The 21,364-nt window shown below is 42.7% G+C and overlaps 1 protein-coding gene across 2 annotated transcripts in view; it reads right to left on the reverse strand.

Moving 5' to 3' along the window:
- Nucleotides 1-13,552: 13,552 nt before the first annotated feature.
- The window catches only part of LOC142750293 (uncharacterized), a 43,974-nt gene continuing 36,162 nt past the window's right edge, over nt 13,553-21,364 (reverse strand). For both annotated transcript variants that reach the window (XM_075859282.1, XM_075859281.1), the window contains one exon: nt 13,553-15,121. In XM_075859282.1, the coding sequence (XP_075715397.1) occupies nt 13,713-15,121 (1,409 nt within the window). In that variant the 3' untranslated portion in view covers nt 13,553-13,712. The remainder of the gene's footprint in view (nt 15,122-21,364) is intronic.

A 21,364-nucleotide genomic window follows, 5' to 3' on the forward strand; every position in this document is an offset into this window, starting at 1 on the left:
TGCCAAGCCAGTGTCCGTGTGTGAATACGCTTTTAAAAGGGGCTCATCCCTGGAATAACAATCCAACTTGCCATACAGGCAGCCTAGTAGTACTACAAGGCCCAGCATTCCCTGAGTGCACTGCAGCGAGGCTGATTGAAATTCTCATTCATTGCCATTTGCCAAGCCAGTGTCCGTGTGTGAATACGCTTTTAGAAGGGGCTCATCCCCATTGCATCCAACTTGCAATACAGGCAGCCTTTGTAGTAGTGGTAGTAGTAGTACTACAAGGCCCAGCATTCCCTGAGTGCACTGCAGCGAGGCTGATTGAAATTCTCATTCATTGCCATTTGCCAAGCCAGTGTCCGTGTGTGAATACGCTTTTAAAAGGGGCTCATCCCTGGCCGTTATTAACAGGATAACAATCCAACTTGCCATACAGGCAGCCTAGAAGTACTACAACGCCCAGCATTCCCTGAGTGCACTGCAGCGAGGCTGATTGAAATTCTCATTCATTGCCATTTGCCAAGCCAGTGTCCGTGTGTGAATACGCTTTTAAAAGGGGCTCATCCCTGGAATAACAATCCAACTTGCCATACAGGCAGCCTAGTAGTACTACAAGGCCCAGCATTCCCTGAGTGCACTGCAGCGAGGCTGATTGAAATTCTCATTCATTGCCATTTGCCAAGCCAGTGTCCGTGTGTGAATACGCTTTTAAAAGGGGCTCATCCCTGGAATAACAATCCAACTTGCCATACAGGCAGCCTAGTAGTACTACAAGGCCCAGCATTCCCTGAGTGCACTGCAGCGAGGCTGATTGAAATTCTCATTCATTGCCATTTGCCAAGCCAGTGTCCGTGTGTGAATACGCTTTTAGAAGGGGCTCATCCCCATTGCATCCAACTTGCAATACAGGCAGCCTTTGTAGTAGTGGTAGTAGTAGTACTACAAGGCCCAGCATTCCCTGAGTGCACTGCAGCGAGGCTGATTGAAATTCTCATTCATTGCCATTTGCCAAGCCAGTGTCCGTGTGTGAATACGCTTTTAAAAGGGGCTCATCCCTGGCCGTTATTAACAGGATAACAATCCAACTTGCCATACAGGCAGCCTAGAAGTACTACAAGGCCCAGCATTCCCTGAGTGCACTGCAGCGAGGCTGATTGAAATTCTCATTCATTGCCATTTGCCAAGCCAGTGTCCGTGTGTGAATACGCTTTTAAAAGGGGCTCATCCCTGGAATAACAATCCAACTTGCCATACAGGCAGCCTAGTAGTACTACAAGGCCCAGCATTCCCTGAGTGCACTGCAGCGAGGCTGATTGAAATTCTCATTCATTGCCATTTGCCAAGCCAGTGTCCGTGTGTGAATACGCTTTTAAAAGGGGCTCTGAAATGTCTGGGAAAAAAAAGGTTGTGAAAGGACGGGGTAGAGGAAGAAACACCCATGCCGTCTCCTCTTCCAGTCCAAATGTTGGATCTGTTGGTGCCAGACCCAGTAGCAGCATTTGTGGCACAAGACATGTGCCCAGTTCCACTAGTAGCAGCTGCCATGTGCCTGCTAGTAGTAGTATCAGCAAGCCAGACTTGTCCATCTCCTCCGGTGGGCGGGTTACTTTAGACAATACGGCCATTGTGGACTGGTTGGCTGGCTCGCGGTCATCTCAGCAGGAAGACTCTGACGATCTGGCTTCAAGCCAGGTTTCGTTGGATTCCAGATCCTCTACAGTTCCTTGGCACGGTGACAGTAGTAATATAGGTATTTCTAGCGTTTCCATTCCATCATCTATGTCTTCGCTCCCCCTTCCTAGCGGGAAGCCATCTTTCCTGAGAGTCCTAAGAGACATCTCCTCGGGTGCGAAGGAAGATACTGAACAACATAGTGATGATGATGATTTGTTTTCCGCGAGTCAGCCAACGGAGTGTGTTGCGGCGGTGGTGGAGGTGGAAGCGGTGACCGAGACGCATAGCTGCGGTAGTGGGGGTGTTGGTGGTGGTAGCCGTGGTGGCAGACGCAGTAATGAGGGGGGGCATGGAGCCCGCCATGATGTCACATCACATTCACAACACAGTGACAGAAGTGGCGGGGATGATGAGGAAGGCTATGATGATGATGTTGTTTTAGACAGGACGTGGGAACCAGGTGACGAGGTGATGACGGCGTCAGAGGAGGAGGGTAGTAGTGGCGGCACTGGATGTGATAAACAGCCAAGCCGAGGTAGGGGCAGAAGTCAATCTGCAAAACGTTGCAGCGGTAGGGTCAGCTCAGGAGCCGGTGACGGCGACACAGATGCTGGTGTAGGTTCCCGAAAAAAGCCTGCCAGACAAGGGGCAAGCTCGGGTGGTTGTGGTGGTGGTGGTGGTGGTGGACGTGGTACTACCTCTTTACGGTACTCTGCCGTGTGGCAATTTTTCTGTACCTTCCCAGAGGAGGAAAACATGGCACAGTGCCGTATCTGCAAGCAGAAAGTAAGGCGTGGGCAGGGCAGCAATGTAGGAACTACTGCTCTACGTAAACACATGGAACGGCATCACAAGGCCATGTGGGACAATCAACATGCCCCACCATCATGTACATCTAATGAAGACCCCTCTTCCGCTGCTGCTGCTGCTCCGAGTCCCTGTCATCTAAGTAGTAGCCAGGCCTTATCCACCATGTCGTTGTCATCATCATCATCACTGTCATCTAGTGCTCCTCCTATGTCCCGTCAGTTATCCATTACGGAATCGTTGTCCAATAAGCAACAATATATACCCAGTCATCCACTTGTCGTGCGGCTTAATTCACACCTGGCAAAGTTGTTGGTGGTGCAGTCGCTGCCATACCACCTGGTCGACTCCGCCGGCTTCAAGCAATTGATGGCGTGCGCTCAGCCTAGGTGGCGAATACCTAGCCGACATTACTTCTCCAAAACAGCTGTCCCTGCCTTGCACAAGCATGTGGAGGAAAAGGTGTCCAAGTCCTTGCAATTATCCGTGTGCAGCAGGGTACATGCCACCGTCGACACGTGGAGCAGCAACTATGGGCAGGGACAGTACATGTCTTTCACGGCCCACTGGGTCAATATTTTGCAGTCCGATGCACCACCGCAGCAATGCCAGGCATTACCACCTCCACGCTTGTATGTTTCTAGTTCAACTCCGGACACCAGGCGCCTACCATCCTTCTCCTCCTACTCCTCCTCCTCCTCCTTGCCTTCCTCCTTGGAGGTCTTCCCGTCCCCGACAGGACACAGCGTATCTTCCACTCCTCCTCCCTCCTCTTTTCATAGGTGCAAGGTGAAGCGCCACAACGCTGTCTTACACCTGCTGAGGCTGGGCGAGAAAAGCCACACAGGGCAGGAGCTGCTGCTGTGCATCAAGGAGGAAATCGCACGCTGGCTGTCTCCTCTGAAACTCACACTGGGCAATGTTGTCTCTGATAACGGCAAGAACGTTGTGGCTGCACTGCGTCTAGGTCACCTGACACACGCTCCTTGCATGGCACATGTGATCAATCTGGTCATAACACGCTTCTTAAAGTCATATGTTGGTTTGAAGGGTGTGCTGGCCATGTCCAGGAGGGTTTGCGTTCGCTTTAGACGTTCGTATGCATTTAAGCACGCCCTCCTGGACTTGCAGCGTCAAAACAATCTCCCAGAACACAGCCTGATTTGCGACGTTCCAACACGATGGAATTCCACCCTGCACATGTTGGACCGTCTGTACGAACAGCGGAAAGCCGTGAATGATTTCCTGATGCAGCAGACGGGCAGCGTTTGGAGCCAGTGTAATTTCGAGCTCAGGCACTGGCAGCTGGTTAGAGACGCATGTCGCGTTTTGAGGCCCTTTGAAGAGGCCACACGATTTGTGAGCCGTGACGCTAGCGGAATGAACGATGTTATGCCGCTGATATTCATTATGGAGCAAACGCTCACAGCGATGATTCAGCAAAGGATGGAGGAAGGATCACATCTGGCTATGGATGTTGAGGAGGAGGAGGAGGATGAGGAAACAGGACCTGAAGAGGAGCTGGATTTGGAGATGGAATCACAGGAAGGGATAGGGGACGAGGCAGCCGCACAACATGACAGTGATGGTGGTGATGACGAGTCTGACGACGACCTTGATGATGGACAACCATGGCAGTATGGGGCGGAGATGGAACCAACCGGGCCCTCTGAAACGCTGGCCAGGATGGCGAGCTGTATGCTTCGTTACTTGCGCGCTGACTGTCGTATTGTTAGCATGAAGCAAAGAGATGACTACTGGATAGCCACACTTTTAGACCCTCGGTATAAAGCCAGAATGGGGGAGTTTTTTGCGCCTTCCGAGAGGGAGGCAAAATTGGCTTATTATAGAGAGAAGCTATGCAGCCAGCTTGTCATGGCTTTCAAACGGCAGACACCCGCTGCAAGCATGTCTGACCGGGGGGCCACTCTCCGCTCCCCACTGTCTCATCGTTCCACCGCCTCTGGCAGAGCTACCTCTGCAATAGGCGGCAGCCGTGGCAGCAGCGGCAGCAGCAGCAGCAGCAGCAGCCAATTCAGTTTGGAAAATATGATGACAACATTTTTACATCCAATACCCCGACCTGACACACATCGTAGCACTAGTCACCAAAGGGATGTTCACCATCTCCAGGTGCAGCACCTAAACAACCAGGTTCACTCGTACTTGGACTGTGCCCTTTCTCCGTCAGAAATGCTGATCCCAGACCCCATGGACTTCTGGGTCAGCAGATTGGATCATTGGCAAGAACTGGCCCAGTTTGCCATGGGTGTACTGTCTTGTCCACCCTCCAGTGTAGCGTCAGAGAGGGTATTCAGCGCAGCAGGGGGCTTCGTCACCCCTAAGCGAACAAGATTGTCCGCCAACAGCTTGGAAAATCTCACGTTTCTGAAAATGAATCAAGCGTGGATCGGTGAGGATTTTAAAACCCCTGTGCCTGATGCCACTGATTAGATCTTACATTGCTGCTGCTGCTGCCGCCTGCTACTGCCGCCTGCTACTATGGGATTCTGTCCTGTCCACTCTTTTTTTAATGTGCCGCTGTTGGTGCTGCAGCTGCTACTACTTCTACCACCAATCCACCCCAGTGCCGTCTGCTACAAGCAGGCCTGCCCCACCAGAGGGCTTTGTCCTGTGACTCTCCAGTCTCTTTTTTTAATGTGCTGCTACTACTGCTACTACTGCTTGCACCCTTGCTGTCTGTGTTGGCTAGTACCTCTACTACCACCAATACACCTACACTGCCATCTGCTACAAGCAGGCCTGAGGCCTGCCCCACTACAGGGCTTTGTCCTCCTGTGACTGTCCAGTCTCTTTTTTTAATGTGCTGCTACTACTGCTACTACTGCTTGCACCCTTGCTGTCTGTGTTGGCTACCTCGACTACTACCACCAATACACCTCCACTGCCGCCCGTCTGCTACAAGCAGGCCTGAGGCCTGCCCCACCACAGGGCTTTGTCCTCCTGTGACTGTCCAGTCTCTCTTTTTTTAATGTGCTGCTACTACTGCTACTACTGCTTGCACCCTTGCTGTCTGTGTTGGCTACCTCGACTACTACCACCAATACACCTCCACTGCCGCCCGTCTGCTACAAGCAGGCCTGAGGCCTGCCCCACCACAGGGCTTTGCCCTCCTCTGACTGTCCAGTCTCTTTTTTTAATGTGCTGCTACTACTGCTACTACTGCTTGCACCCTTGCTGTCTGTGTTGGCTACCTCGACTACTACCACCAATACACCTCCACTGCCGCCCGTCTGCTACAAGCAGGCCTGAGGCCTGCCCCACCACAGGGCTTTGCCCTCCTCTGACTGTCCAGTCTCTTTTTTTAATGTGCTGCTACTACTGCTACTACTGCTTGCACCCTTGCTGTCTGTGTTGGCTACCTCGGCTACTACCAGTCTACCACCAATACACCTCCACTGCCGCCCGTCTGCTACAAGCAGGCCTGAGGCCTGCCCCACCACAGGGCTTTGTCCTCCTGTGACTGTCCAGTCTCTCTTTTTTTTAATGTGCTGCTACTACTGCTACTACTGCTTGCACCCTTGCTGTCTGTGTTGGCTACCTCTAATACCACCAATACACCTACACTGCCGCCCGTCTGCTACAAGCAGGCCTACCCCACCACAGGGCTATGTCCTGTGACTGTCGTCCAGTCTCTTTTTTTAATGTGCTGCTGCTACTACCAGTCCTACCACCCTTGCTGTCTGTGTTGGCTAGTCTACCTCTACTACCACCAATACACCTCCACTGCCGTCTGCTACAAGCAGGCCTGAGGCCTGCCCCACCACAGGGCTTTGCCCTCCTCTGACTGTCCAGTCTCTTTTTTTAATGTGCTGCTACTACTGCTACTACTGCTTGCACCCTTGCTGTCTGTGTTGGCTACCTCGACTACTACCACCAATACACCTCCACTGCCGCCCGTCTGCTACAAGCAGGCCTGAGGCCTGCCCCACCACAGGGCTTTGCCCTCCTCTGACTGTCCAGTCTCTTTTTTTAATGTGCTGCTACTACTGCTACTACTGCTTGCACCCTTGCTGTCTGTGTTGGCTACCTCGACTACTACCACCAATAAACCTCCACTGCCGCCCGTCTGCTACAAGCAGGCCTGCCCCACCACAGGGCTTTGTCCTGTGACTGTCGTCCAGTGTCTTTTAATGTGCTGCTACTACTCACCCTTGCCAATAAAAAGGGTCAATTTTTGGAGGGCTTGTGAAAAGCCATTGCTTGTTGCTTTTACATCCATGTATGGAAGAACCCCGGCAGGCATCTGCCAATAAAAAGGGTCAATTTTTGGAGGGCTTGTGAAAAGCCATTGCTTGTTGCTTTAATGCTTTTACATCCATGTATGGAAGAACCCCGGCAGGCATCTGCCAATAAAAAGGGTCAATTTTTGGAGGGCTTGTGAAAAGCCATTGCTTGTTGCTTTAATGCTTTTACATCAATGTATGGAAGAACCCCGGCAGGCATCTGCCAATAAAAAGGGTCAATTTTTGGAGGGCTTGTGAAAAGCCATTGCTTGTTGCTTTAATGCTTTTACATCCATGTATGGAAGAACCCCGGCAGGCATCTGCCAATAAAAAGGGTCAATTTTTGGAGGGCTTGTGAAAAGCCATTGCTTGTTGCTTTAATGCTTTTACATCCATGTATGGAAGAACCCCGGCAGGCATCTGCCAATAAAAAGGGTCAATTTTTGGAGGGCTTGTGAAAAGCCATTGCTTGTTGCTTTAATGCTATTACATCCATGTATGGAAGAACCCCGGCAGGCATCTGCCAATAAAAAGGGTCAATTTTTGGAGGGCTTGTGAAAAGCCATTGCTTGTTGCTTTAATGCTTTTACATCCATGTATGGAAGAACCCCGGCAGGCATCTGCCAATAAAAAGGGTCAATTTTTGGAGGGCTTGTCAAAAGCCATTGCTTGTTGCTTTTACATCAATGTATGGAAGAACCCCGGCAGGCATCTGCCAATAAAAAGGGTCAATTTTTGGAGGGCTTGTGAAAAGCCATTGCTTGTTGCTTTTACATCCATGTATGGAAGAACCCCGGCAGGCATCTGCCAATAAAAAGGGTCAATTTTTGGAGGGCTTGTGAAAAGCCATTGCTTGTTGCTTTAATGCTTTTACATCCATGTATGGAAGAACCCCGGCAGGCATCTGCCAATAAAAAGGGTCAATTTTTGGAGTGCTTGTGAAAAGCCATTGCTTGTTGCTTTAATGCTTTTACATCAATGTATGGAAGAACCCCGGCAGGCATCTGCCAATAAAAAGGGTCAATTTTTGGAGGGCTTGTGAAAAGCCATTGCTTGTTGCTTTAATGCTTTTACATCCATGTATGGAAGAACCCCGGCAGGCATCTGCCAATAAAAAGGGTCAATTTTTGGAGGGCTTGTGAAAAGCCATTGCTTGTTGCTTTAATGCTTTTACATCCATGTATGGAAGAACCCCGGCAGGCATCTGCCAATAAAAAGGGTCAATTTTTGGAGGGCTTGTGAAAAGCCATTGCTTGTTGCTTTAATGCTATTACATCCATGTATGGAAGAACCCCGGCAGGCATCTGCCAATAAAAAGGGTCAATTTTTGGAGGGCTTGTGAAAAGCCATTGCTTGTTGCTTTAATGCTTTTACATCCATGTATGGAAGAACCCCGGCAGGCATCTGCCAATAAAAAGGGTCAATTTTTGGAGGGCTTGTGAAAAGCCATTGCTTGTTGCTTTTACATCCATGTATGGATGAACCCCGGCAGGCATCTGCCAATAAAAAGGGTCAATTTTTGGAGGGCTTGTCAAAAGCCATTGCTTCTTCTTTTACCACCTTATATGTATGAACCCTGGCAGGCATCAGCCGCCTAAAATGGTAAATTTTTGTACCTTTTTTAACAATGCATTAAGCATACAACATGCACAAGTGCAGTGGTTTCTGTTAGTTATCTCCGTGTCCCATCCGTTTTCCTAGAGCCATACATGTTGGCGTAACTTTGACACCAACTTTGCATTAAAGACAGCTCAAAAGTACTTGGATACACTCATGGGTGACCTAAGAGTGTTATACAGGGCTTCTAGGGCTTTAAAACAGTGTTATACACGATTTTTAGGGGCTTTCTTGTATTACAGGTTCGGTCAGAACTAGTTCGGTCCGAATCGAACTTTTGCACGAAATTCGGCGAACTTGCCGAACCGAACTTTTCATAAGTTCGCTCATCTCTACTCCTAATAATAACAGATTTTTTTATAGAAGTAAAAAACTCAAAATGCACTGTTTCACATTATTTATGCACAACAGAGATCAAAATATTTTAAAGGTTGTAAAGAGAACTAAAATGGTAATTTGTTGAATTTGCAGCATCAGCAGGTCATATTTACAGAAATCAAAAGCTTTTTCAATAAAAATAAACTTAACAGACCAAGTTACATGTTAACATATGACCCTTTCTTTGATATCACCTTCACAATTCTTGCATCCATTGAATTTGTGAGTATTTGGACAGTTTCTGCTTGAATATCTTTGCAGGATGTCAGAATAACCTCCCAGAGCTTCTGTTTTGATGTGAACTGCCTCCCACCCTCATAGATATTTTGCTTGAAGATGCTCCAAAGGTTCTCAATAGGGTTGAGGTCAGGGAAACATGGGGGCCACACCATGAGTTTCTCTCCTTTTATGCCCATAGCAGCCAATGACACAGAGGTATTCTTTGCAGCATGAGATGGTGCATTGTCATGCATGAAGATAATTTTTGCTACGGAAGGCACGGTACTTCTTTTTGTACCACGGAAGAAAATGGTCAGTCATAAACTCTACGTACTTTGCAGAGGTCATTTCCACACCGTCAGGGACCCTAATGGGGCCTACCAGCTCTCTCCCCATGGTTCCAGCCCAAAACATGACTCCGCCACCTCTTTGCTGACGTCGCAGCCTTGTTGGGACATGGTGGCCATTCACCAACCATCCACTACTCCATCCATCTGGACCATCCAGGATTCCACGGCACCCATCAGTAAACAACACGGTTTGAAAATTAGTCTTCATGTATTTCTGAGCCCACTGCAACCGTTTCTGCTTGTGAGCATTGTTTAGGGGTGGCCGAATAATAGGTTTATGCACACTTGCAAACCTCTGGAGGATCCTACACCTTGAGGTTTGCGGGACTCCAGAGGCACCAGCGGCTTCAAATACCTGTTTGCAATGGCATTTTAGCAGCTGCTCTCCTAATCCTATTAATTTGTCATGCAGAAACCATCCTCATTATGCCTTTATCTGAACGAACCCGTCTGTGCTCTGAATCAGCCACAAATCTTTTCACAGTACGATGATCACGCTTAAGTTTTCTTGAAATATCCAATGTTTTCCTACCTTGTCCAAGGTGATGCACTATTTCACGCTTTTCGGCAGCAGAGAGATCCTTTTTCTTTCCCATATTGCTTGAAACCTGTGGCTGCTTAATAATGTGGAACGTCCTTCTTAAGTAGTTTTCCTTTGATTGGACACACCTGGCAAACAAATTATCACAGGTGTCTGAGGTTGATTACAATGATCCAAAGAGCCCTAAGACACAATACCATCCATGAGTTTCATTGAAAAACTAATAATTAAATGTTTATGACACTTAAATCCAATGTGCATGATAATTTGGAACACGGTGTATAACAAAGATAAACATATAAGATTATTCATAAGTACAAATCAAACTTCAATATGCACTGTCTATTTGTTTTTCAGGTAAATAACCGTCCCAAATTGTGGGACACCTCCAGTGCAGTGTATGTGAGCGCAACAGACGGGATCAAGACTGGACCTATGTGTGTCGAGGTCTATACCCTGACTGGGATGCAATGTTTGAAAGAGAGCAGTGTGTGATCCGAACCTGAATCCACAAAGACAGATCCGCAGCATTTTACCTAACATTTTAGCCAAATCCACAACGGAATACGCAACGCAGATTGCGGACAGTGTCTGCAGCAATTCCGCCACGTTTGAACATGCCCTAAGGCGGAGTTTAGACGTCGCGGATTTGACGCAGCTTTTCATCGCAAATTTTACTCTTTGCAATGCAAAAGGTTGAGATCTGCGTCAAATCCGCAACAAAATCTGAAACAAGTTTGTGAGTAATCGGGTGAACTCTGCCTAAGGGTACCAACACACATAGCGGATTTGTTGAAGATTTTTCACAGCTTTTCCACAGCATTTTTTGCAGCGTTTCCGCATCAAAATAACAGAGGTCATTAACCCCCTGAGGTCTGAGCCATGTTTTTATTTTTCCTTTTAGTTTTTCACTCCCCACCTTCCAGGAGCCATAACTCTTTACATTTTCCATCAATAGGGCGGTGTGAGGGCTTTTCTTTTGCGGGAGGAGTTGTAGTTTCTATTAGTAGCATTTAAAGCACCATATAATGTACTGGGAAACTGGAAATAGAATATTTGCGGGCTGAAGTTGGAAAAAACTGTAATTCCACCATAGTTTTTTGGGTTTCATTTTTACGGATTTCACCGTGCAGTAATAACAAAAACTAACTTTATTATATGGCTCAATACGATTACGGTGATACAAAATTTAGATAGTTTTTTTTTATATTTTACTACTTTTTTTTTTTTTTTTAACTATTTGTTAAAAAAAATAAATGTTTTGTTTCACCACATTGTGAGAGCCAGAACTTTTTATGTATGTGTTCTGGTGTCCCTGCCGTTCACTTTATGTTGGTGAAACTTTCTGTGACTCCAAAACTAGATAAACTAACCAAAACGACACCATTAGAACTTACCGGTCCTGATACATTTTCCAAAGATGGGTCACACTGAGAAGAGTCTAAGATGTATGATTATTGACCATGTTCCTGTACATCGAAGAGCAGCCAACTCGAAATTTGATTTTCCGTCTTAGCACTAAAACCTCAAGGGCCAAACATTGATATCAGGATAGGTCCAGGTATATGAATAATATATACAGTATGTTGTTTCACCCTTTAGGCTTTATTCACACGAACGTATCCGCTTTGTGCGCCTAAAAAATGCAGTTGCAGTTTCGTGTGACACCCGTGTACGGTGCGTGTCTGTGTTTTTTACGCGCGTATGTTATCCGTATGTCACACGTTTTTTACATCAGCAAAATAAACTGAAGGAGGTGTTTTATTTCCTCATCATTTCTTTAGCAACTGTTGCATGAAAAATTTATGGCACACGGAATAGTTGCGCGATGTGCAAAAAACGCACAAGTATCGGAGATGCATGGAGTTTCACACATCGGACACACGCTACGTGAAAAAAACTGAATGTCTGAATGGCCCCAGTGAATTGCATAGGTCCGTGTGACCTTCGTTGTTTTAACGCACTTAACACGGACGTGAAATACGCTCGTGTGAATAAGGCCTTAGCCCTACAATGTATGCGTGTCCACCTGAGTTGTTTAGATATACATGTAACTAATGGATTATGTGATACTTTAATTGTTTATAGAATTATTTTTTCTTTCTTACCATTTTGCCTCCTAGATATTTATGGTAGACTTATAGGCCACACCAATACAATCTCATCCTGTTTTCTGTTCTCCGGCATCACAATATCGTGAATATATCATTTTTTACATAATTGTGAAGGCCACTTGGCAATCTTTTGGTTTTAGAACATTAGTTATTTCCATGTATATCCCATTGACTTTATTATGTCTGTATATCTCTGTATATAATGAGCTTCACTTGCTCCAAACGATATATAGTATCACACCTCTCTTATGCCGACCTTTACGGGACATGTTAAACGCCCCTGTGTTCAATAGATGGGTATCTGGGACCCGCTAACATAGAGGCTACAAATGATCACACATTGGCACCTTCAATGCCGGATTGCCTTGGTATTATCTGCAAAGGGCACATCTGGGGATTTACACTGCAACAGTATAGATCAAATATACTATATACAACAATGACCGTATTATAACATAGTGGCCTAATATGACCTGGTAATGAATTATTGATGGCCATTTTCTATGATGAGTATAAATAGTCTACATTAAATTAATTTTTATTGTGAGTGATACACGGTGACCTCATCGCTGCCAATGACTGAATTCACTTCACATTATAAAAGGAGTTTTCATGGATTAGAATCACATGGCTGCTTTCTTCCAAAAACAGCACCACACCTTTCAACAGGTTCTGTGTGGTATTGCAGCTGGTCCCCGTTCACTTCATCATGTTTTTAGCTGAGCTGTAATACCACATACAACCTGGAACATGTTTTTTTTGGAAGTAAGCAGCCATGGGTTTCTAATCCTGGAAAAGCCTTTTAATATTTACCTTACATTTTGAATAAAAATTAGACATATAAACTCTAAAAAGTCCCAACTGGTCCAGGGTTTCAGATCCAGTATAAGGGTATGTTCACACGAGGGCGTCCGTTACGGCTGAAATTACGGGGATGTTTCAGCCTGAAAACATCCCCGTAATTATACGCCTCGTGTGAACAGACAAACGTCTGCCCATTGCTTTCAATGGGCAGATGTTTGTCAGCGCTATTGAGGCGCTATTTTCGGGCGTAATTCGGGGCAAAAACGCCCGAATTACGTCCGTAAATAGGCCGTGTGAACATACCCTAAGAGACATGAGCTGGGGCCGTCCAGGTGAGTAATAAATATCAAGAATAAAGTCTTGTAAAGCAGTGAAGTGGTCAGAACCCACTGAATCTGAGCGCATGGTCACTGTTCACTATAGATAACAGGAGAACAACCCAGCACGTGCAGCCGCCTCTCTGTCAGGAATGGAGGATTGGTGGATATTATGTAGGTGCTGCCAGAGATAAGGAATGATTTTCTAATAAGGTATAATACTACTTGAAAATACAAAAATAAAATCCGAATAACCCAAATAATTAGCATATTGTGTTGTCTGACATTTCATGTTAATTGATTCATAGATTTTTGGAATTATGTAGTGTTGTTAATGGCAAGTTCAACAAGGTTTATTTTAAGGTGTGGCCAGGATGCTCATGGGCGGGGCTAAGGAGGAGCACAACTCTGACATTTAACAGTTTTTCATTGCTGTACAAGTAATAATCAACTTATTAAAGAATGAAGCTGACAACTCGTAGGTCATCCCCAAATCGTATTCAATTCTAAGTGGTTTAATTGAGAATTGTTTTTATATAATTTGAATATTATTTAAAATATTTCAATAGGTTATTAATAATTTGATAAAATATTATACAATAATATATTATTTATGCAATATAAACTTTTTTTTTTTTTATTCAGAAGATTTTATGACATCACTGAATTTTCTCCACGTCTATTACTGATACATATTGAAACTTTGCATGGGTCAAATCCACAAAGTGTAATTCTCGGTTGTCTAATTCAGAAGGTCTGATTGGGTAAGCTTTGAAATCTAAACCGATCTGGAAAAGTCCCTTTGCACAGCCCCATCCTGTTGCACGGATATTGTACAGGCCATAGGTGTCGATCCCTCCAGTGTTTACACATCCCACATGCCATCCACCTCGGTTTCCCAGGCGTCCTGTAGATTTTCCATTGGAGAATCCTATGGTCAGTTCAACCATATTGCAATTATTTTCACACAACTGTATGGATTTTACACGACTGTTATTTAAAGGTATTTCATGGAGCTTTCCACCATCGCTACTACCTATAAATGAACCACTGTGTGTGCTATAGATTACCTGAAGGCCGTCAATAATATTCCATTCTCTAACATTGATGCTGGTTACATCACCACCCATATTGTTGTCATCACCTGCTGTCCATGCGTGAGAATTTTCATTTCCCCACCCAATATACGGTGAAATGGGGCCAAAACTAGCGACGGACATGGATGGCGGTATCACTGAGGGATTATTTTCACTTCCAGGTAAGAAATTATCCAGGTAAAAGGTTGTCACCATTATTTGCAGTAGTTCCCCATTCCGAAAACCAAACATGTTCTTTTTTAAAGCTTCACATATAGGTTTAAATAAATTCTTATTGTTGGGACCAACATCACCAGAATACCTATAATTGCCTGTATCTCCGGTCATTTCATCATATACTATCCCATATGGTTCATATGTAAAAAATGGTGGAATAAGTATAAACCTACGGCCAGAACCTAACTTTATAGTAATTCTTGAATTTCTCCATTCAACCCATTTGGAGTAAATGTCCATCATGCAAACTTTATATGATGATATCTGATCCTCCAGATCCTTTCTCCAGACAGCAGTGTTGTCCTCATCGTAAATCTTCATTCCATGCAGAAGTCTTTCCTTTAGGATTAATAGGTGCTGAGTGCTGTGAGTGACCACTAGGGGGATAAGTTGCACAGAATTTTTGGACTCTGTAAGCTTGTAGAACAGTTCATTGCTTGCATGGATCATAGACGACATCAATGAGCCCTTTTCTCTCATCTGAGCTTCTACATACATCTGCATAGTTTTTTGTAGAGCATGGATTTCATTATTCCTTTCCTGAAGTTCAAATTCAAGGATTTTCTTGTCTATCAGTCCGTCAACTTCTTTCAGCATGAGGCTCCAGATATCTTTTTTAGAAGTTGGCCAAAAAGCTTTTAATATTGCGCTGATAATTTTTCCAACTGGTATACCTTGAATAGGGGGAATCAGGGATGTGATGCTGACCAAAATGGCTTTCATTCTATCGTTCCATGTGTCTCCCAGAAAACCTTCTAAAACGTACAAATATAAAAAGATCAATTAGTCAAAACCTGCACATTCAAAAACATTATATCCTATATAAGATATAAAAAATTTTAAAGTGGTATTTCCATCCAAGACAATTTTCTTATATCCACAGGACATGCCATATATGTCTGAGAGGCGTGGGGTCCAACCTCTTGGACCTGCACCCACTGAATGTGGAAAACAGGAATCTTCTGACCCACATCCTGTCTAATTAGGCAGATAATGCATGTAGCAGTGTGCATGACTTTCTCCCCATCTACTTCTATGGAAGTTAAAGAAATAGTCGAGCAGCCGTAGTCCATACAGCCAATTTTCCTAGTGATATATTTCTGCTTTACAAATTAAAAAAAATAAATAAACATGAGGTTCACACTTAAGTCAACTCAGGGGAGGGACAGGGGATAGGCAGTGTAGGCAGCCATCTAGGGCCCCAGTTGGAGGGGTACAATTTATGGATTAAAAAAAAAAACTAAGATAAGTGACAGAGTGAGCCAGGAGAGTAGGTATAGGAGCCAGCGAGACCCGATTACAGTCACATGGTATGGTGGCCATGCACTGAGAACTGTGTATGTAATGAAGAGATAAGGGTGAAAGGAAACGTAGACTATTCTATTATAAATAATAATGCTAGGCATTGGTAGGAAATGGGCAGGTGACAGGAAGCAATCAAATTTAGAATTGTCAATTAAAAACAGCTATTATACTGAGTCAAATTGCCACTTCATCAGGGCCTATTTTAAGTAGGCCCCTACTGTAATATTATGTGCAGTAACGCATGGTGATCACAATGTGTACTGAGATGGCAAAATCTATAGGTAATAAATAACCAAGTCTCCCCATTCCTTCTCACCAGAGAGAAAATGTATAGAGCCGTGGTCGAACATGTGAGCTGCTGCTCTATACTCTATGGAGAACTTGGAAACATCCGATATAGAGAATATCTGGGAACTTACTTCTTTGACATTGTGCTGTTGTTTTTTTTTTGCTTCTAGAGAATTAATATTGCTACAATCACATCACACACGGGGAGGTGCATGTTGAACAGTAGGAAATATAGATTCCTCTGTTACGAGTTGCTCATCTCACATCTAGAGAAAAGAACGTAGCAATGATGGCACAAATATTTAGTACTATTTAGCAAAAATGTTTGGTTGGACCGAATTGGACCGTTGGGTTGAACGCGAATAACGAGATGTCCGAACAGCCATGGAATGGGTGCTACAAAATAGAAGATCGAAGTTGTCAGAAATAAATTAACTCTCGCTCCGGACTAAGACATTGTCGTGCCAATTGGACCACGGATTAAACCCTCCAGTCAGTCCGTAACCATTTTTACTTCCCGAGACTGGAAGAAGTAGCAAGACATGTCTATGGAGAATGTACGACATGCATAGTACCCAGGATAGCAGAACAGCTAAAGGAGCCTTATGGTCATAAAAACAGGTATACCATTAGAACTGCTGATGGTCGAATTTTTAACCATTTAAGAAGTCACATTTGGCCACAAATATGCAGTGGTGTGTGTGGGTCACTTTTCGAAATTTGCAGCGGTGGTTTCCAGACAACAGTGACTGCCATGTGGAAACTGTTATCCGTCCCTAGGGTCACCCGAATCGGCTACTATCTGACTAGGGGCCAAATTTTGAATCGGAGCTCAACCTGGAACTGTATGAAATGCACAGAAACAAAAAGTCAGGACAACACCGTATCATCCACTGTGCAACGGACCGTGTGAGCGGCTCAACCAAATGCTTGTCAGTTTCCTGAGAACCCTCGAAGACGACTGTCAAGAACAGTGGCCAGAGTATGTAGAGGACCTGGTTTGTGACTATAATCATTTGATGCACCGAACCACAGGATTTTTTGCGGGTGCTTTTTAGCTGCCCTAGTTGGTTACCGTCGGCCCTTCTATTAGAGACCACGGAACCCAAAGAGAACAGATCCCGTTTGCAGTGGGTACAAGAACATCAATGACATCTGAATATAGAAAATAATGGTTTAGAGCAGGGGTCTCAAACATGCGGTCCCTGAGGCGGTCATCTGAGGACCGCGGGACACAGAGCCGCTAGTATAGGCTCTGTTTGGACAGTGATGTCTGGGGCTTCCCCAGAGCTGGAGTCCCGGGCAGAGAGCTAGTATAGTTCCCCGCTCCGATACTCTGTGGGATCCCCTGACATCGCTGTTCATATATGGACAGTGATGTCTGGGGCTTCCCCAGAGCTGGAGTCCCAGGCAGAGCGCTAGTACAGGCTCCGCTCCAATACTCTGTGGAATCCCCTGACATCGCTGTCCCCATATTGGCAGCGATGTCAGGGGCTTCCGCAAAGTCGGAGTCCCGGGCAGAAAGCGATAGTATAGGCTCCACTCCGGGACTCTGTGGAATCCCCTGACATCGCTGTCCATATATGGACAGCAATGTCTGAGGCTTCCCTAGAGCCAGAGTCCCGGGTAGAGCAGTAGCATAGGCTCCGCTCCAGGACTCTGTGGCATCCCCTGACATTGCTGTCCATATATGGACAACGATTTCTGGGGCTTCTCCAGAGCCGGAGTCCCGGGCAGAGCGCTAGTATAGGCTCTGCTTTGGGACTCTGTGGAATCCCCTGACATCACTGTCCATATATGTTGCGCTCCGTAGTGCTCTGCCTGGAACTCTGGCTCTTGGGTTGCCCTGACATCACTGTCCATATTTGGACAGTGATGTCAAGAGCAGAGCAGGAATCCCAGACAGAGTGCTAGAAGCGGCTCAGCTCTGGGACTCCAGCTCTGGGCAAGCCCCTGACATCACTGTCCATATATGGACACTGATGTCAGTGTCTTCCCACTGTTCAAGGGCAGAGCCTATAATATTGCTCTGCTCTGGGACACTGTCTCTGGAGTTGCCCCTGACATCACATTCCGGTCCAGGAGGATTCTTTTACGTCACTCTCTATGGACAGTGACGTCAGGGGCTCCTCCGGCAGAGGAATCCCCGGCCAAAGCTTCGGCAACTCCTAGTGGGAGCCCCACATCTACTGAGGAGGTGTGTTTGTGGTACTATCCACAGAGGGCACTGTGGCAGTATATACAGAGGGCACTGTGGCAGTATCTACAGGGGGAACTGTGGCATTATCTACAGAGGGTACTGTGGCATTATCTACAGAGAACACTCTGGCATTATCTACAGGTGGGTGTGTGGCAGTATCTACAGAAGGCCCTGTGGAAATACTTACAGAGGGCACTGTGGCATTAGCTACAGAGGGCACTGTGGCACTAAAATGCCCAATCTTGACATTCGTGTGTCTGCCAAACGCTGCCAACTAAGCCGCCGGACTGCATTTAGCCACACTTAAACTGTAAAAATGGATTGTTAAAATAAGCACGTGGATAAAACTCGCACATTTCCATTAAGTTTAAACCTAGCGGTATTATTATTGCAATGTAGTATTATTATAGTAATGTAGTATTATAGTATTGTAGTATTGTTATAGTAATGTAGTATTATTATTATAGTAATGCAGTATTGTTATAGTAATGTAGTGTTATAGTAATGTAGTATTATAGTAATGTAGTATTATTATAGTAATGTAGTATTATTATAGTGATGCAGTATTATTATAGTAATGTAGTATTATAGTAATGTGATATTATTATAGTAATGTAGTATAGTGATGTAGTATTATTATAGTAATGTAGTATTATTATAGTAATGTAGTATTATTATAGTGATGCAGTATTATTATAGTAATGTAGCATGATTATAGTAATGTAGTATTGTTATAGTAATGTAGTATTATTGTAGTAATGTAGTATTATTATAGTAATGTGATATTATTATAGTAATGTAGTATTATTATAGTAATGTAGTATTGTTATAGTAATGTAGTATTATTATTATAGTAATGTAGTATTATTATTATAGTAATGTAGTATTATTATAGTGATGCAGTATTATTATAGTAATGTAGTATTATTGTAATGTAGTATTTTTATAGTAATGTAGTATTATTATAGTAATGTGATATTATTATAGTAATGTAATATTATTATAGTAATGTAGTATTGTTATAGTAGTGTAGTATTATTATTATAGTAATGTAGTATTGTTATAGTAATGTAGTATTATTATAGTAATGTAGTATTATTATTATAGTAATGTAGTATTATTATAGTAATGTAGTAAAATAGTACTGTAGTATTGTTATAGTAATGTAGTATTATAGTAATGTAGTATTATTATAGCAATATGGTATTATTATAATAATGTAGTATTATTATAGTAATGTAGTAAAATAGTCATGTAGTATTGTAGTATTATAGTAATGTAGTATTATAGTAATGTAGTATTATTCTGGTAATGTAGTATAATAGTAATGTAGTATTATTATAGTAATGTAGTAAAATAGTCATGTAGTATTGTAGTAATATAGTAATGTGGTATTATAGTAATGTAGTATTATAGTAATGTAGTATTATTCTGGTAATGTAGTATAATAGTAATGTAGTATTATTATAGTAATGTAGTAAAATAGTCATGTAGTAATGTAGTAATATAGTAATGTGGTATTATAGTAATGTAGTATTATTATAGTAATGTAGTATTATTATAGTAATGTAGTAATATAGTAATGTGGTATTATAGTAATGTAGTATTATTATAGTAATGTAGTATTATTATAGTAATGTAGTATTGTTATAGTAATGTAGTAAAATAGTCATGTAGTAATGTAGTAATATAGTAATGTAGTATTATAGTAATGTAGTATTATTATAGTAATGTAGTATTGTTATAGTAATGTAGTATTATTATAGTAATGTAGTATTATTATAGTAATGTAGTATTGTTATAGTAATGTAGTAAAATAGTCATGTAGTAATGTAGTAATATAGTAATGTAGTATTATAGTAATGTAGTATTATTATAGTAATGTAGTATTGTTATAGTAATGTAGTAAAATAGTCATGTAGTATTGTAGTATTATAGTAATGTGGTATTATAGTAATGTAGTATTATTATAGTAATGTAGTATTATTATAGTAATGTAGTATTGTTATAGTAATGTAGTATTATTATAGTAATGTAGTATTGTTATAGTAATGTAGTATTATTATAGTAATGTAGTATTATTATAGTAATGTAGTATTATTATAGTAATGTAGTATTGTTATAGTAATGTAGTAAAATAGTCATGTAGTAATGTAGTAATATAGTAATGTAGTATTATAGTAATGTAGTATTATTATAGTAATGTAGTATTGTTATAGTAATGTAGTAAAATAGTCTTGTAGTATTGTAGTATTATAGTAATGTGGTATTATAGTAATGTAGTATTATTATAGTAATGTAGTATTATTATAGTAATGTAGTATTGTTATAGTAATGTAGTAAAATAGTCATGTAGTAATGTAGTAATATAGTAATGTAGTATTATAGTAATGTAGTATTATTATAGTAATGTAGTATTGTTATAGTAATGTAGTATTATTATTATAGTAATGCAGTATTGTTATAGTAATGTAGTGTTATAGTAATGTAGTATTATTATTATAGTAATGCAGTATTGTTATAGTAATGTAGTATTATAGTAATGTAGTATTATTATAGTAGTGTAGTATTATAGTAATGTAGTATTATAGTAATGTAGTATTATAGTAATGTAGTAAAATAGTCATGTAGTATTGTAGTATTATAGTAATGTGGTATTATAGTAATGTAGTATTGTTATAGTAATATAGTGTTATAGTAGTTCAAATAATTTATTAATTAACAATAATTTTGTATTGGATCAAATTTGAAAGTAATGCTGCCATCAACTTCACATTTTTTCCATATGTGGCCCACTTACACGACCGAGTTTGAGACCCCTGGTTTAGAGAAAGCTATTCCTTCTGGAATTTTGACGCAGATTTTGAATTGCCAGAGTTGTTTTAACACTTATTTTTTCCATAATGTAAGTAGAGAGAAAAAAGCCGCACTCACCCGGTTTGACATAGAAAATTCTTTAATGCTTGTAAAAGAGGTGTGGGGGGAAGACGAAGACAGTGTCAGGCAACAGCTGTTTTGCGTACAACGATTTCTCAGACCCAATTTTTTCCCATGTTTTTGTAGCGTTTTTTGCCTGTGACCATTGAATCCAATGCAAGGACCAAGAGCAAAAAACGACGCAAAAAACGCTCACAAACGAGCACCGCTGTTTTTTCCTGCTTTGACTTCAATTGGGAGTTTAGAGACGGAAACCGCTCAAAGAAAG

Source organism: Rhinoderma darwinii, chromosome 3, assembly GCF_050947455.1.
Source record: "Rhinoderma darwinii isolate aRhiDar2 chromosome 3, aRhiDar2.hap1, whole genome shotgun sequence".
Classification (NCBI taxonomy): Eukaryota; Metazoa; Chordata; class Amphibia; order Anura; family Rhinodermatidae; genus Rhinoderma; species Rhinoderma darwinii.